Genomic DNA, 26,612 nt, shown 5'->3' with positions numbered 1-26,612 from the left:
CCGTGTTGGCCTGTACCTCCGAGAAATATATACCGAACAAGAGAGGTCCCAGGACTGAGCCTTGTGGGATGCCACTTGTAACTGGTTTGGAGTCTGACATGGCTCCAGCAATTCTAACCATGTGGGTTCTGTCCTTGAGCCAGTTTGCAACCCATCTAGTGACATAGGGGTTTATATTTAAGGTGGTGAGCTTATCTATAATGCCCGAGTGGGGTATTGTATCGAAGGCTTTTGCGAGGTCCAGGTAGGCTGTGTGGACCACCTTCCCCTCATCAATGGCCTTAGTGACTGTTTCAAAGAAATCAACCATGGCACTACCAAGTATAGATAAAACAGTGGCATTGACAAAAAGGCAGGAATCAGAGCTTGATGTGGCAGAGTTGAAGATGTTAAGATTTGCACTGGGTGTGACGAGGATGGACAGGATTAGGAATAAGTATATTAGAGGGTCAGCCCAGGTTGGAAGGTTTGGAGACAAAGCCAGAGAGGCAAGATTACGTTGGTTTGGACATGTGCTGAGGAGGGATGCAGAGTATATTGAGGAAAAAGATGCTAAGGATGAAGCTGCCAGGTAACAGGAAAAGAGGAAGGCCTAAGATAAGGTTTATGGATGTGGTGAGAGAGGACATGCAGGTGGTTGATGTGACAGAGCAAGATGCAGAGGACAGGAAGAAATGGAAACAGTTGATCTGCTGTGGTGACCCCTAACGGGAGCAGCCGAAAGAAGAAGAAGAAGATCCATATTGCTAACTGGCTAATTGAATGCAGAAACCTGCAACTTAATGCTACCTAAGATTATGCCAATGAAGAAGCCTAGACAAAGGTAGCGATCTGTTTAATCTGTCCATGCCTTACCTGCTAAAGACTTGACAGAGTCTACCTACATCCCCATTTCTGTCTTCCTTTCCTATATTTCCAACATGCCTACCTTATGCCCTTTTGCAAGTCATCTACTGATATGTTAATTACAATATCTGCATATCTTGTGTTCCCAGGTTCCATCGATGTGGCAGAGAAATACTTCCGTATATTTACCCCTTAACCTATTACTCTTAAACCAATGCAGTGCCTACTTTTCCTCAGCCATCATTTTTTCTTAATAATATTGTCCTTTGGTTGCATCTAGAACATATTAAAAATATTCTCACCCTAAACTGCTGTTCCTTTCCCTGTCTGAGTTTTATTTTTCCCTCCTCACAAGACATTCCTGGAATTTTATTACTTTTATTGCGCTTTGAAATGTCTCCATATCATCCTTAGTCTAAGAGTATCACATGAATAAATGAAACTGAAATACCTTCTATAGAAGAGAACCTGGATCTCAATGGCAATTCCAATGCAGATCAGATAACGCACAATTAAATATAACTAATGTCTGTGTGTAATAAGTTCTAGCAAATGATTAGATTAGCAATCTTTTATATTTGTGCAATCCTCTTTCAAAACCAGAGTCAGACTGCACTGTATAGACTAGCTGAGACATTTTGTGATACTTTTACATACAAAGCATTAGTTTGCCTCTCTGTTTTTAAAATCAGCTTGATACTTTAGTTCGCTGTCTGTGTTTGTATATCCATGGATTTTAAGTCACACATATATTCTTCCCTGAATATGATTCATACTCTGATATTTTTCTAATAATGAGACACACATAGTGGAACAATATGTATTTTAAGTTTTTTTTTTTTTTCAATAATAAGTCTTTATTCTTTTCCAAATGTTAATACAATACCACAACATATGTACATTATATACATGAATGCTTCCAACAGTTACATAAAATCATTATACATTAATATAAACTTCTAGATGGGTATTAAAGGAAGAGAAAATAAAAATCTAGCATCAATATGAGGCTTATCTATACTAAGCTCCATATTGTGTTATTTATACTTTTCTTATGATCTTTAATTAGTAATTTATGTGCTAAAAACTGTTTTATTGCTACACTCTTAAAGTTTTCCCATGAAGTCTGGGATGGATTCAGCCAATTTGTAGCCAGATACAGCTTCATTAACAGGAAAATATTTACGAGTATGATCCTTTGGGATCTATCCAAATTATTTGGAGGAATATGAAGAATCATAAACTCCCAAGAAAGTGTAGACTGTTGATAACCCATTTTTTGTAATTGAATTTTTAAAGAATTCCAAAGTTTGAAAATACATTTACAATTCCAGAACATGTGTAAAAGGTCACCCGTTTGATCTATACAATATGGGCATTTAGGTGAATTTTTAGAGTTGAATTTATACAGAGTGAGACAAGTGTAATACGCATTATTAAATATCATCAACTGAGTAAATAATAACTTTTGAAGAGATACTGATTTTAGGGTTAGATTAATTGCTTTCAATATTTTACTATCCTCAATCATTAACAATTTCTCCTTCCAGTATTTGGATAAGAGTATTTGGTTATTATATTTCACGTCTTTTATCAAATTATATGAAGCCGTTATATATTTACAGTCCTGCATAAGAGTTTGCCATAAGTTTAGACAAATGGTTAAATCTTCTTTAATTTTAAAATTACTAAAATAACTTATTGACAGATCCTTTAACTGTCTCATTATAATTAGATACGAGTTAGGGAGATTCATCTGTCTTAACATGTCGTGTATTGAGATACCGAGGAAGGGATATAAATCAAGTATGGTTAAATCACTTATAAGTGGGAATTTTTTAAGATCTATCAGTTGATTACCAATTTTCAAATTCGGGTTCTTATGAAATGGTTGGAAAGTCATCATATATTGTAAGAGGTTTAGTGAGTTAAACAGACTTTGTACTGATATTATATATACTCTGATATGTTCCATCCATTTTAAGGGTATCTTTATTTAAAAAAGGTAATGCCTTACAATTAATACCCAGTCCAGCAGCATGTTTATAATTCAGAATCAACCATTTAGGTGACCATTTAGGACTGGACCTGTCAAAGTTAACCACTCTTAGAATTCTATTAGCATTTATTATTAAATAATATGCTTCAAAATTCGGTAACTCTAAACCACCCCTGTTTTTCAGAGTCATCAGTTTATCATAAGATATCCTAGTTTTTCTAGGTTCCCATACAAATCTACCTAATTCCGTATGAAGTTGTTTGAAGAATTTCCTAGAAATTTGAACTTGCGTAGCTCTAAAAATATATAATATTCTGGGGAGTACGTTCATTTATGTATTTTAAGTTTTAAATTCTCATCGAAATATATCTAACCAAATCAGTGAATCACTTGTTGTTTTTCAGGTTGCTTCTAAGTATAGTATTTATGAAGAAGTATTTCTATAACTGAAGACGTAATTTGACACTATTCATCAGGCTACCAGTGCTTCTGAGACTAGATAATGCTATTTGGTGGAGGTCAATGCATTTGGAGATTTCACCTTCAACTAACAAAGAGCAATCATGGATTTATTTGCACTAAATTTGGGGGCACTTGAAGGAAAAAAATCTTGCATGAGAGACTACTTAATAAAAATAATTGCCTATTTATTCACTGATATTCCTTCCTAAACTCCTCCTTTTCTGAAATTCCTGTAGATCTCCGTGCTACATCATTGAGCAAAGTTTCACAAGACAGCACTGGTACTTTATTTTGGTTTACCTTTAAAAACTCGAATCACAGTGGTTCAAGTGCTCATATGAGCGATTCAAAACCACAAAAGTGAAAACGTCGACAATCCTTAATGTTCGGAAAACAGCAAATCGAAAAGCAGATTCACTGTTTTTCAAACATTAATGTCGAACAAAATTTATTATTCTAACTCTGAGATTGCACTACAGTGGGTAAAGGAACCATTTCCCAATCCCCACTATAGTGCAATCCACCCCAGAATGTCGAATGTGCAATGAGCGAATATCACTGTGCATTCGCTCATTGCACATTTGAACCTTTTTCCGTTCGGCGTTTGCAAACTTCGCAGACTGCCTTTCGGAAAATTGATGTTCGCCCTTGAGCAATATGTACATGTAAAGGTAAACCTTTATTTCACTCTAACAAGGGTCAATTAGCATGGCAATTACAGAATAAGCCTACTTAGTGGCACAATTTCTGAATCACTACTATTGTGTATTGTGGTAGTTAGATATACTGGCAACAGCTACATCATGATGACCACAAAGCATTTGACTGGTATATTTGTGCCTACAACATGCGTATGTCTGTAACTCCATGGTGCAGCTGGGCGTGAGATGCAGCTTCACATGATGTGGTTTTACATTGTGTGACATGGTTTTTAAAACCTGCATCCATTTCTACAGAGATATAATTTTCCTCCTCAATCTGACCTGACTGAATAGCCAGGCACAGTAGAATGGGAACCTCTTGCCTGGTATGTCAGGGAGAGCAAGACTTTCTTATTCTTCCTACACAGGGACTTTCAGGACCACCTGCTACAGCATTATGATGAGCCCCTGTACAAGGTGGATGCGTGGCATTAGCTTGCCAGATTGATGAGTTAAGCCAGTGCTAGAATTGCTACAGTGACCTGAGAAGATGCTACCCTGACTTGTTTTGAGGGAGGGAGATCAAGCCAGCAATATATTGTTAGCATTTTTTAATTTTTTTTTCAAGTACTAGTTTGTTCTGATATTTTACATGTTTTACATGTCTACATAGGACTGCATTTTGTTTTGCAGGAGAGGAAGAGTAGGACTAAAACATGGTTAGAAGGTGTAGAAAGTGGAAGTTACCTTCCTGCAAGTGGTGTATGTATTGCATCTGCAACAATTCACTTTAAAACTACAACTGCATTGCTGCCATATACATGTGAATTTTTTTCTCATTATATCATCATTTTGCAGGTCCATTTGTAGCAGAGGAATAGGTGTGGTCATACTCAACCTGACTAAAGAGTCTGGCTCTGGGTAACTAGTAACTGCTAAGGCTGCTGCTTAGAAGTGGTAGGATGGTTCCCTTCCTGAAGATGACGCAGAGGGGTCACTGTTTTCAACAGTGGCCACTTTTTGGTAAGGGAGAAAGGTTCAGAGGGGGCTGTCCTGCTCTTCTGGTTTCCCAACATCAGATGTGAACACTAGTGGCAACTGCAGTGTAGATACTTGCCTCAGCAATATGACATGTCTTCTAGTGCCACTCCTGGAGTCACAATATGGGCAGACCCTGCCACTCAGGAACCAAAGGAAAAGCCAACCTCTAACATCAGTCACCAAAGTAAGTGATGCCTGAGTTCGTTGCCTCCCTGGTGGGCCTGGCCTCCAGACATGCCAGGATCTTATCCCCATCCTGGTGTCATTTTCCATTCATAGGTTCATAGGCTGTTACTAGCTAATGACCACTAGTCCCTTACAAGTCTTGCCATGCACCCAAGCCCATTTGAATCCTGAATATCAGTGGCATTTTAATGGGGGGGCATGTTAGTTGAGGAGTAACTAAAGGATCTATAGGGGAGGGGTGTAGATCAATATGTATGTATACCTTTAAGAAGCTTTCCATGGGCTTGCACAAGTGTGTAAATACTGAGCACATGTGAGCCTGACTGCCATTTTGTAGTAAGCTGTTGAGATGTAAGCACGCATGTCTGTGTAGTCTGTCAGCTAATCAGTCTGTTTATATTTTGTACTGCTGCTATCCTTCTTGATGTGTTTCTGTGTAATAAAGCATATAAACAAACTTCCCCACCTGTTCATCTTCAATTGTAAGCCAAGATGAGTGACAGGGGGTATTAAGATAATACTTTTCTTATTGATGGCTTTTGTCCTTTAGGTATATGGGAGCCAACCCAGTGATAAATTTACAATTTCCCATCCAACTGTTGACATTTCATTTGAAAAGGGCCAGGAATGAACACTGTTTTACATGGATGGGGAACATATTCCATAACATGAGGACACATTACTTTGGGATCCATATCTGTCTCTCCAGCATGTTCTCTTTATGTCAAAGCCAAGTTCAGATTCCTGGATCTAGTGTTACTAATGATTTTGTGCATGTGCAACAGATCCATCAGGACTGGGTCTGAGGAAGTCTTGTAAGCCAGGCAAAGATCTCCTCTCAGCAGTGCAACTCTCTCCATCACCACTTGTATATCCTCTAGCTGCAGGTATTCATCTACTGCCCTCACCACCTTTTGTGTGTCTTTCAACCCTGTCTGAATCTCTGTTTTATGTTTGTGTCTCTGCCCCTGCTATCTAACCTTATCACTATATCCCATCCATAATCTCTCACACTGCCTTCCTCAGCTAACCTTCTTTTCGATATATGAAAAAACGGGCTCCTATCCAATAAAAAATTACCTTTGTTCTACTGTCATCTTTCTTACCTTATGGTTATCTTTGTGTCTTTCTTTCTGTTTGCTGTTCTCCCATTTCACACTTTTCAAACTACTCCAATTCCTTCTGATTTTTATGATACACAGGGTTGGTATGTTGACTAACAGCCCTACAATAATCTATCTGATGGCTGCCATGCTGCCTTCCTTATGCCAGATGAGCATGAGATGCAGCTATCTGGAGCTACATTGCACTTGTGAGCATGCACTCTCTCCGTTATGTTAGCATGTCTTTGTTGTGACATCTGTCACATCAGTTATGCACCCTAATGTAGCACTCTTCTAGCCATGAAGTATCCTAGTGCAGCTTCTTCTATGAGCGCCATGTTTCTGTTTGGGGTCTACTACAAGTGCCCTGAGTCCCAGGCATGTGCATACCATTATCTCACAACATGGTCTCACGTATCCTTCACTTTGTACAGCCAGTTGTTCAAACTCTGTGGGGAGAGAGTGGAGCTACCAACAACAAGGCTAACAAAGATTTTGTTGTGTGACTTTCTGAGGAAGCAGCTCCATTCGTTTTTTTGGAAACTTGACACTTTGTGAGTTTTAGGTCAGTTTTCACAGATTCTCTATATAAGTGTATTAGTGTATGTCTCCCTTTTTATTTCGGTACCACCACAGACTCATATTTAAACAAAGGGGGGCAGGATCTGGTCCAAGCTCTCCCTCCAGAGCTTTGTGGGTAAGAAATACTATCAGATACAACTACTTGATGTACAGCACCCTCACATTGAGGGGGGTGGGACATTTCTTCTCTTACATGAAGTGGCTAAAGTATGTTCCCCTTATGAGCAAAGCATCCATCATCAGGAGCTCTGTGGGGTACTGCTGCAAAAAGAAAATGCCCATGCTGAAACTGGTGGGGATAGTCCACCACTCTAAAAACAAACTACATGGGTCTGATAACAGAAAAACATATGTGATAAGTCTGGAATGGCTGATAGCTCACCACCAAATGCAATGTCCACATCCTGTGGTGCCATCCAGCCCATAAAGGTAGGAAAGTATAAGCCTGGTCCCTCCAAAACATCCTTATCTAGAATGGCTGAAGAATAATCTCCTACCTTCTCTCTGTGGTCATAAGTCACTGTGAATAAAGACTAGATGTCTCTGCTCCAGTGATGACAGTCTTCTGAGGTAGGCTCACAAAAGATTTCTCTAGTTTATAAAGATTCCCTTGGCCTTCAACCATATGAGTGACCAAACCAAGATTGCTAACCAGAAAGTTGCTCTGTCAAGGAGCATGTGGAGGTTCTTTTCCTGCAAGACCTCTGCCATAATGGCTGGCTTATTCATGAAGATTGTGGGCCAAGAGGAGTGAACAAATGAAAACACTATGCAATTAAAGTGGCATCCTACCACAGCACACTGCCAGAGCTTCCTGTGCAGATCTCAAAACAATATGCTAAAACATAGCCATCTTGTCCAATGGCACCATCCACATTCAGGTGTCGGCAGGGGTATGGCCCTCCTGGACAGTCACCATCTGGAACTTAATGTACCATACTTATGTAATTAAATGGCAGAGGTCAACAAATGGATGAAAATCTCCATCTCACTTTGAAACTAAAAAAGGTATTAAAATCCTTGGCCTTGTTCAGAAGAGGATCAGTCTCTGTGGTCTCTTTTAGAACTAGAATTTGTTCCTCTCCCAAGAACATTACAGAGCTGGATCAGTGCTTTTGTGGAATCATTTCTAAGACAAAGATATGGCTGTCTTTGACTCCACTGACAAGCCACTGGTCCTTTGTGAAGGATTGAACTATAAGATCTGTATGTGCTGTGCAATGGTTAGTCCCATACAGCTGGCTCAGTCACACTTCTTAGTGTCTTGATTAAGACAGTAAAATAGAGGCAACTTGAAACTTGAGGATCCTTCTCATCCTATGGAGGGGCTTCTTCTTTTTCATAACAATTTAAGCTGGTGTGCAAAATGAGGAGGGATCTAGAGGGCATTTAAGGAACCTCAACAGCTGTTAACATGTTTCCACTTCCGTTGGTCCTTGGCCAGGTCCTGCAAGGTCTACTAAAGGGCAACTTCTTCCTTTTATGGGGTTATTGAGAATGGTTTGTCTAAGATCATCTTTGAAAGTGGACAACATCTGCCATGCCTCATTGAAACAGCACATTTCAGAGCCTACTGTCCTAGCCATGGCAGCAGTAAAGCCATAATTTTACAGCAGACATACAAATGTACAATACAAGCAGTGGGAATGGTTTTAATCAGCTCTTCCTCATCCACAGACTCAAGAAGGTCTACTAACATATCCAGTGCCTTGTCCACTAGAGAGGATCAGAATATTGAAAGGTTAGATAGACACTTGAGAGATATATGGCTCAGGGTAACACAGAAAATACCCTTATATCCACCTGTCAATGTCTTAGGCTCTTGACAGTTGCTAAGTTGCTGTGGTCTTCAGAACATGTACTGAACTGAAGATATCACAAATAAATATGACAGTGCCATATCTCCTAAGGTCCATAGCTGAAATGGAATTGTTGAAGTTGGAAAATGTACGATTACTTTCTGAAATAAAATTGAATTAATGAACCACACCTAGAATGCCTGCTTAAGAAAGGCAATTGGAGAAGTTCATAAATGTGACTATTTTTAAATCGTTATTAAACTGGAGCTAATAACTTTAAAGTGTCTCCTGATGAGAACTGAAGATATATTTGCATCTTTTATAGGGGGAAAGCATTTTCAGAAGCTACTTTGGCACAGATGTAAATTAATGGTCCACGCCTAGCATGCCAATACTTAAGAAAGACAATTGTAAACATTCATAAATATGGCTATTTTAAAGTCATTATTAACCTGGAACTATGAACTGTGAAGAGTTGTCCACCTAGAACTGAAGATATATTTGTATTTTTTACAGCAGATATTTTTTTTCAAAAAATATCTTGGCAGAGGCCTATCTACAAATGGAAGTACAAAAGACTTCAAAGATAGTTTCTTAAAATAATGCACATTAAAGCATGTTCCATTACAACAGACTGCGTTTTTGAGTTTCATGTATCCATGACATTGAGTAGCAAAATAATGGGCCAAATACACACTGATGCCGTTGTGCCATCCTGGTGATGGAGTAGAACAATGGTGGATACAGGTATGTGTCCCAGACAGGCTAAAAGTGAATGGCTGTAGAATGAACAAGTACCAAGTCTAAAATAAAGTTTCATATTGTGATCAGGAGATTAATATGACAGACTGTGAATGGCTCATAAAGTCAGCTATTGTTCCTTTAATCATTCTGCCATTACTTAGATGTCTGTGGTAATTTTAGAGCTAACACATGTTGACTATGTATGTAAGTAACAATGCAAGATGGCAACTATGATATGGGCATCTAAACCCCAAAAAGTGTTCCTTCCAAGTGCTATTGAATTAGTACCACAAGTTTTTATGTAACTCCCCAACACTATTACACTCCTTGAATGCTTTGCTATAGACTATGTTTGAATTTCATTAGGCTGCAAACATACTTTTCTATCAGACAAAAAAACAGTTCATATTAGATAAAATGTTTACTTTGATTAATGATTCCTTGTGAAATTAATGTGATAAATTTCACTACATGTAATTATCATTATATCCAATAAATTTTGGACTGATAGAGAAATATCCATTGCATTTAATTAAACATCTTTAATGGAAACAGAATATAAATATACCCAGATGTAGTTTGGTCTGTGGAGTGAACATTAACATTGGATGGCGCAGTTGTGCAGACGTAGCATTGTCACCTTACAGCAAGACGTTCTTATAGGTTCATAGGTTCATAGGTTCATACTAGGCTATCTGCCCTAGGGCATTTATAAGCCTAGCCAGAGTGTGTTTGGCTTTCACCACCCATTTTAAATTAATTTTGCTATGCCCTTTTTCGGGGTTAGTATACTGTGCCTCTGTCTAACAGTGACACAGAAGTGATACCTGGGGTAAACCTATGATCTCCCATCCACTCATCAAGATTCCTCTTGAAGAGAGTCAATGAGGGACTCTGCCTAACCTGGACTGGGATTTTATTCCAGAGTGAAGGGAGCCTCTGGGTTATGAATCTGTCCCTCCAGCATGTCCTATTTATTTCAGTGATGAGGTTCAAGTCACTCGAGCGCATAGCTCGATGAGATTTGGATTTTCTGAGGTACAGCATGTCCATTAATTCCGGGTTGGACATGGCTTTATACATCAGGCACAGATCGCCTCTAAGCAGGCGGTATGCCACTGAGTAGAGCTGGAGTTTCTTTAACCGGGCAGCATATGGCATCTGTTTGAGCCCTTTGTTTCTCTTGGTGAGGTACTTTTGGGGTCTTTCCAGTTGCTGCAGGTGTCTGGTAAGGTACATACCAAAAGGGGCATTGTACTCAATTATGGGCCTGATGAGGGATGAGTAAAGAGGCACGATGACCTCTCCTGATCTAGATGTGAATCCCTTCATGATTAGGTGGGCTATATAAAATGTTTTTCTAACCACTTTGGCCATGTGGTTGTCAAATGAGAGATTGCTATCAACTTGGGTCCCCAGGTCCCTAATTACATCTTCTGTACTTAATGGATTACCACCTATGTGGTAATTTGTGGGCACTTTGTTTTTGCCAAAGGGGATGACTATACACTTTTTGGCGTTTAACTTGAGGCCATGGCTCTGGCACCAGTTGCCTGTTTCTATGAGGCCCTTTTGGAGGGTGCTTGTGTTGGCTGGAGAGTCGATTATGGCGCCCAGTTTGCAGTCATCTGTGAACTTGGTCAGCCACAGTCCTTCCGTGTTGGCCTGTACCTCCGAGAAATATATACTGAACAAGAGAGGTCCCAGGACTGAGCCTTGTGGCATGCCACTTGTAACTGGTTTGGAATCTGATATGGCTCCAGCAATTCTAGCCATGTGGGTTCTGTCCTTGAGCCAGTTTGCAACCCATCTAGTGACATAGGGGTTTATATTTAAGCTGGTGAGCTTATCTATAATGCCCAATTGGGGTATTGTATCGAAGGCTTTTGCGAGGTCCAGGTAGGCTGTGTGGACCACCTTCCCCTCGTCAATGGTCTTGGTGACTGTTTCAAAGAAATCAACCAGGTTTAAGAGGCAGGATCTGCCCTTAACAAGCCAAACTGGGTAGGATCCAGTTTCTGTAGGTCCCCAATATCTTTATTTATGAGGTCCATGATGATCCTTTCCATAGCTTTGCAGACCAAGCTAGTCAGGCTTATGGGGCGATAGTTTCCAGGATCCGTTGAGGCACCACCTTTGTGGAGAGGGGACACTGTTACTGTACGCCAATCTTTGGGTACATATCCTGTAGTAAGGCTGAGATTGAACAGTAGTTTTATGTTTGGGTTTAGCTCTTCTTGGAGTTCATGTAGGACGCAGCCTGGGACACCATCTGGTCCCATTGATGCTGTGTTTTTTTGCTTTGGAGAGGGTGGCTCTTACCTGAGCATCTGAGATGTCAGGGGGGCAGCACTCTGCTGGGATAGATATTTGCCCTTTTGGTGGGGAGGAGGGTGGGAGAAGTTTGCGCTGAACCTGTCAGCTAGGATGTTGGCAATGTCTGTGGGTTCTCTGGTTTGATTCTCAGCTGGAGTGCCTTCTGTGTAGAGTCTGCATGTCCTCCGTGGGTTTCCTCCCACGTCACAATGACATGCATCTGGAGCGTTTCTCTCCAGGCATCCACTGAAAATTGGCTTCATTCCAAGTCAGACTTTCTTTGTAAACAAATGTTAAATTAACATTTACAGGTGTTATGCTGTCTTATATTTTGTTCATTTTTGTCACTCTGATTTTTAGGTATGTGTTTGTTACTCAAATTGTTTGCTAATTAGATGTCCAGATTTTAAGCAGGATGTTCCTTATTTTGAATCACCTTTGTTTCTATTTCCAATGTCTTCAGGTTGAAAGGTATGGAAGCAAGGTATGCATAGTAATGACTTATGGCCAAGGCTTGAGTATATATCTTAGTTACCATCTCTCTGCTCTCCCTCAGAGCATTACAATTCTTCAGATCAGTGAAAATAAAATATTACAGCACATACATTTTCAAACAAAAGGGAACATTACTATATGTCTATAGAAAAGGCAAACCGGTTGTCTTTGACTGCAAGTGCTACCTTCCTGATTAACACTCTAACCATCAAACATCTCAAGAATAACTTTTACCCCCACAAAAAAATCTACTTCATTAGCAAAGCAAAGCATAATCCTTAATAAACCAAGATGGCATTCTCCTATCAAAGCAGGGCACACTCCTTAATAAACCAAGATGGCATCCTCCTATCAAAGCAGGGCACACTCCTTAATAAACCAAGATGACATTCTCCTATCAAAGCAGGGCACACTCCTTAATAAACCAAGATGGCATCCTCCTATCAAAGCAGGGCACACTCCTTAATAAACCAAGATGACATTCTCCTATCAAAGCAGGGCACACTCCTTAATAAACCAAGATGGCATTCTCCTATCAAAGCAGGGCACACTCCTTAATAAACCAAGATGGCATCTTCCTATCAAAGATGCAACACTTCTCATTACCTGTGAAAAGCACCCCCTATGATTGTTCTTGTATCTTAGAACAATTTGTTTTTTAGGAATCTCAAAAGAAATACAATCTCTATATTCAAAAATATATTAGAATATCTTAAATAAGAGTATAAGTGCAACTGTATAAGAGATATAAAAACAAACTCCAGGAGATGCACTATAAGTCATTAGACAGGTGCATGTAACAAATTCCACAGGGCAAGGAACTATGATTGTACACTACAATCACCCAAAGTATAACTCATATGATAATGTATAAACACAACATACTGCTAATGTAAGTCAAACCATTTCAGTACCTGTGCTTGTCAGTTTCAGCTCAAATCATAAACATTACATAAGTCAAATTGCACCATATATTTTTGGTTTGTGCTATTTCTATTTCATTTTTTTTATTTCCTTGTATATATTACAGAATATAAATTGCATCATGTATTTGTTGCTTTTTCGTTTTTACTTCCTTGGTCATAACTTCAAATATTATTCAGTACTTACTAGGCTATTGATCCATGAGGATCTTTACAAGCCTAGCCATAAATTCCCATGAAGTTTTTAGCCCTTATATTGTTTGTACAAATATTCCAGAGTAGCAGAACATTTACATATTTATGGTATAAACTGCTTTGCATATTTTACTTCATGCTGCATTTTACCTTTTGCATTTTCTTATTGTACTTTACCTTTTATGTGTTTAGATTCATTTTACTCTATAAGTGATTGCTTTGTGTTATGTCCTTTCCAGCTAACATGGATAATGAATGAAAACAGTCCAAGGACCAATTTAAAATGATAAATAAAACAAGTTACTAAACAAAGAATGGAAATTGAGAATATGGTGCATGGGGAGATAATGCAGAAATTAATCATGTTTTTAACAGAAGAATGAAGAGACAGTTATGTTTTGTTTATAAAAACATAAACTTAACATTAAAGGGTTTCAATTTAAAAGGAAAGCTCAAGGAGGCAGAATGGGCATATCAGGCAAATTTCAGGAGTTATTTTGAGGACAATATTGTAAAGTTTTACTTTACTGAAAAGATTGTAGATACACTAAATAGCTTAAAGTTGTGTAGCAAGGAATGGTGAATAGTTTTAAGCCAAGCTGATATGGCTGGCATGAGATGGTTTTAAGGATAGCTACAGCATTAGATCAGTACCCTTATCAAGTATCATGCTGCAACCTATCAAAAAAACTGCTACTTTCCCCGATATTGAAGCATTCCTGGTGTACCATTAGAAATGAAGGGAGAATAGGGTTTCTGACGTGAGTGCCAAGTTGCACCGGGAACAAATGGCAAAAAATCTCTATTTTTGTCTCTATAGCTATCTATCCATATAAATAGATAGATAAATAAAATATATATCATAGCAGTTCATTTGGCTGATTGTTAATTTGTTGCCCAAAGGAATTGTGTAGTGTTTCTACTGAACATGCAAACTTAGAGAAATGTGAGTGTTGTTGAATGCTTGTTTTGCTGAAGGAGGTAAGAGGGTTGGCTTTATGGGTGGGAGAGTGTGTTTCCTGATTAAGGTTAGAGTAAGGGCTAGGTAAGAGGATAGCCTTATTGGTGTGTGTGTGTGTGTGTGTGTGTGTGTGTGTGTGTGTGTGTGTGTGTGTGTGTGTGTGTGTGTGTGTGTGTGTGTGTGTGTGTGTGTGTGCGTGCGTGTGCATGTGCGTGTGTGTCTTTGTTTGAATGTGTGCATGTGTCTCAGAGAGTAACTGTGGGGGTGACTATGCCCTCAAAATGCAAGGGTTGCTAGCAGTGACTAACAGAGCTAAATACTGATTAGCACTAGCAATAAATTACTGAACTTCAGTGACATCTATACTCGTTCATCATTGTGGCTAGTCTCTGATTCAGTTTTTCCCGATTACAAAAAGTGATCCTTTTGCTGCAGTTGTTGTTGCATAGCCATTGCCAGAAAAAAAAAATATATATATATATATATATATATATATATATATATATATGAAATGTAACCCAAATACACACTAATCCACAGAGCCACCCTATATTATCAGTAAATTATGTTAAACAAGACAGGTCCAGTTTTCTCTAAGACAGCAACTTTTTTTCTGCAGTGTTTATTTTTGGCAAAATTGCTTGTAACAGTGGGGTGTTCCACTAATATTCTGTCTTGTAAAATTACAGTATAAAGACTTAATAAAATGGGGAGTATGGGGAGTCTCTGCGTCAGGAGCCTATCCCTCCAGCATGTTTTGTTCATTGTGATGACAAGGTTTAGATCCCTGGAGTGTGTGGCTCTGAGGGATTGGGATTTCTTTAAGTGGAGCACGTCCAACAGCTCAGGGTTTGACATGGCCTTGTATGTTAAGCAGAGATCACCTCTGAGTAGATGATATGCCACAGAGTATAACTGGAGTTTTTTTAGATGGTCAGCATAGGGCATCTGCTTTAGGCCTGTGATTCTTTTAGTGAGGTATTTCTGTGGCTTTTCCAGCTGTTGCAGATGTCTTGTGAGGTACATACAAAATGGGTCATTATACTCTATAATGGGTCTAATGAGGGATGAGTACAGTGGGACAATGACCTCCTTTTTTCTGGATAAAAAGCCCTTAGTGATGAGGTGTGCCACAGAGAAGGATTTCCTAACTGTTGTGGCGATGTGGTTATCGAAGGTGAGACCACTGTCCACCTGTATCCCTAAGTCTCTCATCACACTTTCGATGTTTAGTGTACTGCCACCTATGTGGTAATTCATGGGTACATATTTTTTCCCAAAGGGGATAACTATACATTTCTTGGCATTAAGCTTGAGCCCATGACTCTGGCACCAAGCATCTGTTTCTGTAAGGCCCTTTTGTAGAATATCCACATCATTTGGGGATTCAATAATGGCTCCCAGTTTGCAGTCATCTGCAAACTTTGTTAGTCAGAGTCCCTTAGTGTTGGCCTGTACTTCAGAGAAGTAGATGCTAAACAAGAGCGGTCCCAGGAGTTAACCCTGAGGTACTCCACTTGTCACTTGTCTGGAGTTGGATTTGGAGTCGGCTACTTTTACAGTCTGGGTTCTGTCAGTATTCCAGTTGGAAACCCACTGAGTGGCATAGGGATTTATGCCCAGCTTAGTAAGTTTATCTATGATTCCAGAGTGGGGGATGGTGTCAAAGGCCTTGGCGAGGTCCAGATAGGCAGTGTGGACCTCCTTACCCTCGTCCACAGCTCTGTAGACTGATTCAAAGAAGTCAATCAGGTTCAGGAGACAAGATCGGCCCTTCACAAACCCAAACTGGGTGGGGTCCAGTATTTTAAGGTTGCCAATGTCTTAGTTTATAAGCTCCATGATAATGCGTTCCATACCCTTGCAGATCAGGCTTGTCAGACTGATGGGATGGTAGCTCCTGGGATCCAAGGTGGATCCCCCTTTGTGGAGTGAGATAACTGTAGCTGTGCACCACTCAGTGGGCATGAAGCCTGAGGTGAGGCTATGATTAAAAATGACACTTAGGTGAGGTGCCAGTTCATTTTGCAGTTCATGTAGTACACAGCCCGGGATGTCATCTGGTCCCATGGATGCTGTATTCTTAGCTTTGGAGAGTGCGGTTTCTACCTGTGTGGATGTGATTACCGGAATTTGCCAATCTTTTGGTATTGAGATGGGCTCTTTATGGGGTGAGAGGGGGGTGAAGTTGGCACTAAATCAATCTGCCAGGATATTTGCAATATCCTTGGGATCAGTATATTTAATGCCATTTTGATATAGCTCAGAGCAGATCTGAGCATTGCCATTTAGATTCTTGACATAACTATAGAATGCCTTGTGGTTGTCTTTGGAATCTTTAGCAATTTTATTTTTGCAACTTGCTTTGGAGGATTTTATGAGGGATCTCAGCTTCTTACTGAGGCTGGTAAAGGAGTTTTTTGCATCCTGGGATTTTCCTCTTTTCTGTAACAGTTTCTTCCTTCTGTTGTATAGTTTGTTTATGGCAGGGGACCACCAGATTGGCTTCCTTTTTTTGGAGGAGAGCATTTTGGTTCTATTTGGGATGGCACGATTCATGCACGAGTGGATGTGCTCGTACAGTGCCTTAGTGTAGGATTCAACAGTCAAACTTTCAGTTCCCATCTGCATGGGTGTCATGAAGTTTGTCACTTCTGACTTGAGTAGCATGAAGTTGGCTTTGGAGAAGTTTTTTACAGAGGTCTCCTTACTGGGGGGTGGGAGTGGGATGTGGATGTCAAGAGTGATTAGCTTATGGTCAGACCTGACCAATGAGGGGGTGACCACTGGTGTGGAGTATCTATTTCCCATGTTGATAGGATATTGAAGCCCCTGCTGGGACAATGGCTTAGTTGATCCAGGGCATTGGAATTTATGAATTCCAAGAACCGTTGGGAAAAGGTATTGGTACCCGAGTATACACACACACACATATATATATATATATATATATATATATATATATATATATATATATATATATATATACACACACATATACACTACACTACACACACACACACACATATATATATATATATATATATATATATATATATATATATATATATATATATATATATATACACATATACACATACATACACACACACACACACACACACACACACACACACACACACACACACACACATCATGAAAAATGTCAGTGCATGGTATGGATGCTAATGTCCTGTCTCCACAGTCAACATCTGTTGAGTGGCTATTGTCACTGAGCATTATGGCTAGCCAAACTGGAGCAATTATATAATAAGAGTGGAAAATTTGTAAGGAGGCACATTAACCAAATACAGTATTACCTTGCAGTGCAGTCACTTAGCTGGCTGGAGCTACCTAATCTATTAACCTACACTTATATTAAGACTGCACACTACATCCTCTATAGCCCAGATGAATGCTCTGCCACCAGCCAGTTACTAAACTCATTCTCATCCCACAGACAACTGCGTTCTCCGAAGCAACACCTTATACAGAGTAAATCATCTCATGAAGATGGCTGCTTTTACTCTGTATAAGTTGCTAAACTGTGGAACTGTCTCACAACAAATACCAGCAATATTTCATCTCATCTGCTATTTAATACCACCTTGAAAACATACTTGTCAACAAAATGGGCCCGCCCTTGCAACATTCCCATTACTTAGCCCTTGTTTTAGTCTAATAATTTCCTATTTATATTGCAAAATCCCAAAGAAATCATACCTGTCAACAAAACAATCCTACCCTCGTACCATCAGCATTAATTGGTCCTCTCCTTATGCAGCCAAATCAAATAAGTATCGCAAAATCTTCACACTTTCTCACCTATTTATGTCTCGAGTTAATGACTGGTTAGATAAAACATCCATATGCCTCAGTTTGTCTACATACTGATATTTCAGTGTGAATCACAAATAGTAAAATAATGCTGAATGTTTTTCAGTTATGTATGACAGCATGTTGTAAATACTGTATGGTGTACTTAATAAGGTAATCATCTATTAAATTATATATAGATCTGTGTTATGTAGTTTCGTCTAATTCTTAGCTCATGCTAACTGCCTATAAAAAATGTGTTATGTGGAGCTTTTCTCATTGGCCTCTGCTGAAAAGGGACTTTGCCCAGTCAGCCTTTCCTTGTAATCAAAGGATAATAAATAAATAAATAAATAAATGCATACATACATACATACATACATACATATTTCTTACTAGGACTTGTATCTGCTCAAGGCAGAATAAATGGTTGAACACTTCTAGGGTGTTTCAAACAATACATGTTATATGCCTGACTGAAGTATTTTTCTGTTGGGTTTAAGTTAACTGACTTTTTAAGGTACAACATTTCCCTTTCCAGCTATAGTTTTTGAAATGGAGTGGTCTGGATCAACATTTTATGCATGCAGTGTTCAGCAAAATTAAAATCATACCTGATATCTACAGCCTTCCACTTTTTAAGAAGCCGTGATTTTGCAGAAATTAGAAATCCAATAGTCATTTTACATTCCTTTCCCCTTAACTGATCAGTAATAGACCCCAGAATTCTTTGTCTTCTGTGCCATCGGTCAAGTTCAGTTAATGGTGTAGTATTAATATCCAACACCCTGAAATAATAAGGGAAGAACTCATTTAGAATGCTTTTAATGCATTTATTCTCAAATAAATAATACAATTACAACACACACACACACACGCACGTGCACACGCACACACACACACACACACACACACACACACACACACACACACACACTCACATAAAATTACACATATAAGAACAAAGAAGAATCTTCATTTTTGCATATTGCATCATGTTTTTGGTCTGTCCCTCATAAAATTTGTGGTTTTCTGGGAAATCAGTGAGAAATGAAAGTATTAAATAATGACAAACATTCGAATTTCAGACTTCATATCCTTCAGAAAATGCATGGTAACGCAAAACCTTTTATTCCAGTTGCTTCCTAAGTTTATAAGAGCAATATTTAAACTGTGTCCCAAGTTTCTGGGCCTTTGTCCCCCCCCTCCATTACTTTTAGCTTCATCCAGATTTCTTATTCTAAGAGGTTGAGAGGTATGTTATCCTCCAGTTATTTCCATCAGGAAATGATAGACTGTATACTGGACTTTTCAAAAAATATATAGTATCAGATAAGTTGTCAACGCGGTAAAAGTTATTATTTCGTAATTTAAAACATAGTACAGCAAATGCTGACTTTTGCAGAAACCTGACCTGAAGGCCACTGGTGTTAGCAGTTATAATACATAAGAAGACATTTTCTGGTTCAGTTATGTATAAAGGACTAGCACCTTATTGCACTTCATAATAACCTGTCACAAGTCTTAAGAACTTCTTCACACCAACTACTGCACAGTGCAAGTAAGCATAAGATATTAATCATTTATGGTGCCAGAAAATATGGTTTGTAAGTAATATATTAATGTTCATTCTTCACACCATATTGAACTCAACTCCAAATTAACAAAAAAAACAAAAAAAAAAAGCACTAGATTCAGTTGCAAGTCAAAATTCTATGACAAACATAAACCTTATTGCCAGACAATACAGCAAATGCTTATTGTCTGTTGTGCTGAAGGCAATGTCTGCTATGTGTATGCAAGCATTAGCGATAGCTATTTCTACAAAATCTAATTCCTCATCTCATCTAAATTTTGACCCCTTTAACTATTTTAACTAGTCTATAAAATTCTGAAAAAGCAACTTGTTTGACAAACCACTGACAATTCAGGTAAGTATGGCTAATCTTCAGACATACAGTAGTACATCAGTTGTGTAGCTCATAAATGATAACATTTTTCAGTTCCCTGGTTAATGGCTAATGTACAAGTATAGTTTTTGTTCATGTGGCCCAAAGATTACACTCTGTGGCCTGTACCCCTTAGCTGCAAACTCTCAATAAAGTAGGATTTACTGAAGGAATTTGCCTTTAGATGTAGACCTACTAAAAGTAATTGGCCATTCATTTAAAGGTGGGTACATTCACAACCACACCATCCCTCATCTGTATGGTGGTGAGACAAAGTTCTGACCCAAGACCCTTACTCTTCATCCCATTTATTAATCACCTTGACCTGGATCTAGCCTTACTAACTTTACTTCTTGATGTGGACAACTCAGTTGTCCTTTGCCCTTCACATTCTGGCCTCATATAATCAAATGACCATGAAAGCGATGCAAGTTGTTCTTAAACAAGTGGCTTATTACAAATTTGTTTAAGACCAAAGTAATGATTGTCTATGCTCCTAAAAAGGCTGAGAAATGTGACCCCCTCTTTGAAATATAATTGGCCCCAGGAAATCTCACAGCCACAAGTAACCTAACTGTAATATCTGTGCATCTGGTTGGACCTAACCATCTGGTTTTCTAAAGAGTTTAGAATGCTTCAGAACAGAGCCAATGCCCAAGTAAATTTAATCCACAGATTCAACAGATATTTAGGACCCTCAAGCACATCTACAATAGCTAATTTACTTTGCATTGCTCTGCATGAGTATGGCCTGCTCCAGGTTTTTCTATACATGCACTACATATACCTTTCACACTATGCTTAATAAAATGGGCAGATTCATTTGCTTTCTCCAGCATGTTAAGCTCATAGTGTCTCCCTGGACACAGCTCCCTAGGTCCATATGAAAAAAAGGGCTGACCTTGCCCTTTGTACTCTTGTTTTCAATCTGCATACTCTTGGCTGCCGACCTAGAATATCCTACCATTTTGGATCTCAGGCAGACCCACTGATCATAGGTCAGGCTAAAATAGCCCATTCTGCTCCCAACATTAACCTTAAATGAAGAGATTGTACCTTTTGTAGTTCTTGGGCCGGTGGTCAGAGATGGCATTCCTGCTGAGGTTAGAAATGCTACAGGCACAAAACTATTTGCTCTAATCTTAAAAACCTTGAAAGTCACCTAAGACACAGAGTCTTATGCTCATATTTAAGATAGTTAGTGTTCTCTGTCTCATAGTAGCACTTGACTATTGTTATACAAGTCACTTTTTATGCTATGCTAGCTGTATGCTGTAGTCACATTCTACTTACATGCATAGAATAAGGTTCATAGGAGGTTACTAGGCTAGCAACCCTAGAGCCCTTACAAGTCTAGTCATGTTTATCCCAAGTTGCCTCATTTGTCCTTGGTTAGATGGACATAATTCACAGAGTGAGTCTATGATAAACACCAACTACCCCGTCCATGAGGGACTTGGATACCAGCCACAGGATGAATTGTCAGTCTCCCATCCATTTGTCCAGGTTACGCTTAAATAGGGTCAGTGAGGCACTTTACTTCACATGAACTGGAAGTTTATTCCGGAGTAGCAGCAATCTCTGGGAGATATATCTGTCTCTCCAGCATGTTCTGTTAATTTCACAGGATAAGTTAAGCATCTTTGAGTAACATTACTGAATAATCAGCAACAAAAGATCTCATGCAATGCTCCACATACACAGGCTCTCAACCCCCCCCCCCACACACACACACACACACATATACACAAATGCACACGTGCACACATACACACACACACACACACACACACACACACACACACACACACACACACACACACACACACACACACACACTAACAGATACAAATAAACAGACTTCCAGATAGATAGATAGATAGAAAGGCACATAGATAAGCAGATAGATAGATATTTAGATAGATATGGAAAGAGGCAGATAGATAGATATATGAATGCATGTGTATGTGTGCCTTTTGGAATGAGTGTGTGCTTCACTATCATCATTTCTCATGAAAGATAATTCTAGTGAGATACAGAAAGTATTCCAGATGACATAAAATCACTGCTAGTACATGACTTATTTCATGGTGTGGATCTTGGGTAGTTTGTTTCAGTCAAATGATTCATGGTTTCAGACACAAAACAATTAAATGTATAAGTGGAATTTAAACATCTTCTGAGGTTGTTGTCATACCACTGCATCACATATGTTTGGGATACCACCCATACAATTGTGATTTTATTTCTAGGATCTCCAAAATCTCAGGCTAAAGATATTTCTGCAGAGAAAAATAAAAGTTTATAATTGAATATTAAATTATTATAATTGCTCTTTATCTGTAATGCTTAAGTAGCTTCTGTGTGATTTGTTTTTTTCCCTTTCTTTTTTGGTATGTAAAGTGGGTTTACTGATTATAAAATAAATATATTTTACTTTAGTTATTTCAGTGGAACCATGCTTTTTAAGTATAATAATCTTGTGTTTGTATTTAGCGAAGGCTGAGCAGTTGTCCATTTACTTCTTGATTCCATGCCATGTGACTTCTACAGTTTGAAAGTTTGTAGTGAGGAATGGTTTTCTGTAGTCAATAGCACTAGCATGCACTAGAAGAGCATACTGGGGAGGCTCTCTTATTAAACGGATAAAATTTCAGTTCCATTCCTTTCATTTTTTCCCATGCACTGGGTGCATACTGCAGTACCTACAGTGTTAACCTCCTTTCCCAGCTCATCTTTAAAATGTATGGCCTAGTTTTTAGCTCTGTCCAGCAAAGAGAGCAGGAAAGGCCCAACTAGTAAAAAAAAAATGGAATCTGAGCTGAGGATTACTGCTTATATTTACACAATACACACATGAAATATCTACCATCACAGCCTTTCTTACATAAAGAAAACTATTATTCCTGAAGTGAGATGTAGGACCTGCATGCCTGAAATGGATTAGTCTTGATGAGAGGAGGAGGATCCTCCACATTTCCATCTTGTTCTGCTAGGCCATGTCTGTGACTGTTCTCATTGGCAAGAACTTTGTGCTATAAATAAAGGATTGTTTTATGGCTTGCCATTTTGTTCTGCTGAGATGTAGATCAATGCACATAGCTGTGAAGCACACTGTGACACCCATGCCCTGGCCCAGCAATCAAGGAGCCTCAATCCTCACCACAAACACCAGAGATGGCATCTCATATATGAGGAAAGGATAACAAATACACATAGTAAAGTGCAATTTCCCTTAAGAGCACACAGAGATCACAGTCAGTCTGGGGCTGGTTGCTCCCTTGCTCTCCAGGTCCCCAATAAGACTCCCCACTGGCACAGCTATAGGGTCCATATCTCAGACAGATGGGCAAGCTAAAATCTCCAGCACCCTCTCTGTCCAACCAGTGCTTCATGTCCCTGCCCAAGTAGCTGACACACACACACACACACACACACACACACACACACACACACACACACACACACACACACACACACACACACACACACTTTGATATAAGTTTATACAACCACACAGACACTCCTGGGGAAGGCTGGCACAGCTTCTCCAGCTGTGCCCCTTTTACCCAAACTATACTGTAGTACCACTTGCCACCACCCAGCTAATATTATCAGCTACCCAAAGGCCCTTAAAAGGGTGTCCAATTATTACTGTGCAATATTATTATCCAATTGGTAGATGTGACTAAACAGTCAAAGCTTATTAGAGTGACTTGGTACAGTAATCATTATAAATATGCAATGTACTCTAGAGCTTAAATTATCTCTACACAAAACAGCCACAGTTGAAATGGTTTAAAATATTTAATAATAAATAATAAAAACACAAGACAATACTTCTTACTACACAGTGCTATTTAAAAGTACAGAGATCACACAGAAATACTTCAAATAAATCAGTAGTTCAGTTCTGACATCACAGAAAAACATTTAGTCTAATCTTTCTAGTCTAAGATAACTTACATAAGAAAACAGGCAGAGTGCTGATGAGTTGGATGGTCAAGACAAAATGCGTAATGCCTTCTGATTCTCTCTGTTTAAATTGCTTTTCCAGTTCTGATAAACATTACATATTTTTTTACACTTTCCTGGTGTTCCCAGGCTATACATTAACTACATTTACATTCTTAACATCTCCCTTTTGTTACCTTGCAACTGGTCAGGAAACAGAGCAATACAAATACATTTGCATATTTAAATCTAGCAATTTAACTCTTGGTTAAAACAATAGAAAAAATGTCTTCGTCTAGACAGACTGGAGCCGACTTTAGATCAAAGGGTCACAACATGCTTTTACTGGGTCAGTAGAGAGCACAATTGCTACATTTTTGTAACAGTATTTTTTTTTTTCATTTAAGACAACAAGCCTGTGATTCACGTTATTTTCTTTCAATTAGGAAAACAAGTCTGTAATTCAACATTCATATTTACAAATGACAGAATTATCTATAAAATTCTATCTTGCTAGGCTGGCAGCCTTCACACACACAACAGACAATGAAGAAGGAGGAACAGATTTTGCTATCAGGGCTTTGTTTACATCTGGATTTGGACTATTATACCTTAAGTCAGCTCTGGGACCAGTGATGCTAACTGTTCTTTTTTTCTTTAAAAAATTTTATTATTTTCCAAATATAGCGATAGTTAGAATTACATTCATCTGTCTAGAAAATATATTATAACATTCTATATACAGTATATACAAATGGCCTGAGCAAGAAAAAAAAATAAGAGAATAGAAATGAAAAAATCTGTGAAGTTATTTAGGTTACACATTAAGAGTCAATGTCCATTTTTAATGTCTCAATAAGGGAAAGCATTTTCTCCCAAGGATTGTTAATCCATGTTTTAGAAGTGATTTCAGCTCTTTGACTTTAATTTTTAGTAGCGCTGTTTCTTCCAACAATTTTAGGAATTCTTCAATAGTGGGTTCATGTGATGACTTCCATTTTCTTGTTTCACATTCCCTTGCTACTGCAAGTATAGTCCAAAGAAGATATAAATCTTTTTATCCATTTCTGTGTTGTCATTAACATTCAAAAAAAGTTAGAGATTTAGTTAGTACAAAGGTTCATAGGTAGGTACTAAGCTATCTGCCCCAGGGCATTTATAAGCCTAGCCAGAGTGTGTCGGCTTTTGCCACCCCATTGATTAATTAACTGAGCCTCTGTCAAGCAGAGCCAATGAAGTGATCCCAGGGGTGTATTTTCTGTTACCCATCCACTTGTCAAGGCTTCTCTTGAAGAGTGTTAGTGAGGTGCTCTGCAGAGGGGCACTATAACCTCTTTATTTCTAGATGTGAACCCCTTAGTAATTAGATGGGCCACATAGAAGGATTTCCTAACTACTTTGGCAATATAATTGTCAAAGGAGAGATTACTATCTACCTGGGTCCCCAGATCTCTTATTACCTCTTCTGTATTAAGGGGGCTGCTGCCTATGTGGTAATTTGTGGGTGTTTTGTTTTTCCCAAACAGGATGACTATACATTTTTTGGCATTTAGCTTGAGGCCATGACTTTGACACCAGGTGTCTGTCTCAGTAAGGTCTTTTTGAAGGATGTCCATGTCAGCCGGAGAGTCAATTATGGCTCCCAGTTTGCAGTCATCAGCGAACTTCGTTGGCCATAGTCCTCCTGTGTTTGCCTGTACTTTTGAGAAATATATGCTGAACAGTAGGGGTCCCAGAACCAAGCCTTTTGGGACACCACTTGTGACTGGTTTAGAGTCGGACCTGGAGCCCGCTATTCTTACTGTGTGAGTTCTGTCTCTAAGCCAGTTGGCAACCTATCTTGTGACATAGGGGTTTATGTTCAGGCTGGTGAGTTTTTCTATAATACCCAAGTGAGGAATGGTGTTGAATGCCTTGGTGAGATCAAGGTAGGCTGTGTGAACCACCTTTCCCTTATCTATGGCCTTGGTGACTATCTCGTAGAAGTCAACTAGGTTTAGTAGGCATGATCTGCCCTTAACAAAGCCGAACTGGGTTGGGTCAAGTGTTTGGAGGTTTCCAATGTCTTTGTTAATGAGTTCCATGATGATGCACTCCATAGCCTTGCAGACCAGGCTAGTCAGGCTTATGGGGTGATAGTTACCAGGGTCAGTTGTGGCCCCTCCTTTGTGGAGTGGAATAACCATTGCTGTGCACCATTCTATGGGCACGTAGCCTGTGGAGAGGCCGAGGTTCATCAGCGTGTTTAGGTGGGGGGTTAGTTCATTCTGTAGTTCGTGCAAGACACAGCCTGGGACACCATCTGGCCCCACTGATGCTGTGTTTTTGGCTTTTGAAAGGGATGTTTTCACCTGTGCTTCTGTGATTTCCGGGACACTACCCTTTTCCGATATTGTTGTGGGCCCTTTTGAAGGTGAGAGGGAGGTGAAATTTGCACTGAATCTATCTGCCAGGATGTTGGCAATATCAGTAGGTTCAGTATATTTTGTGCTATTTTACACTAGCTCAGAGCATATCTGCGAGTTGCCACTTAGATTCTTGACATAGCTAAAGAAGGCCTTGTGGTTATCTTTTGAATCCTTGGCTATTTTTCTTTCAAA

At 39.1% G+C, this 26,612-nt stretch overlaps 1 protein-coding gene across 1 annotated transcript in view; it reads right to left on the bottom strand.

Annotated features, from left to right (window-relative positions):
• The window catches only part of LOC122814238 (dynein axonemal heavy chain 5-like), a 3,525,594-nt gene that overhangs the window by 3,387,957 nt on the left and 111,025 nt on the right, over nucleotides 1-26,612 (bottom strand). The window contains exon 8 of the mRNA XM_044086840.1: nucleotides 18,724-18,897. Within this exon, the coding sequence (XP_043942775.1) occupies nucleotides 18,724-18,897 (174 nt within the window). The remainder of the gene's footprint in view (nucleotides 1-18,723; nucleotides 18,898-26,612) is intronic.

The sequence above is a fragment of the Protopterus annectens genome, chromosome 1.part1 (genome assembly GCF_019279795.1).
Source record: "Protopterus annectens isolate FY-2018-M chromosome 1.part1, PAN1.0, whole genome shotgun sequence".
Taxonomy (NCBI): Eukaryota; Metazoa; Chordata; order Ceratodontiformes; family Protopteridae; genus Protopterus; species Protopterus annectens.
This window is presented reverse-complemented; position numbering and strand designations above follow the sequence as displayed.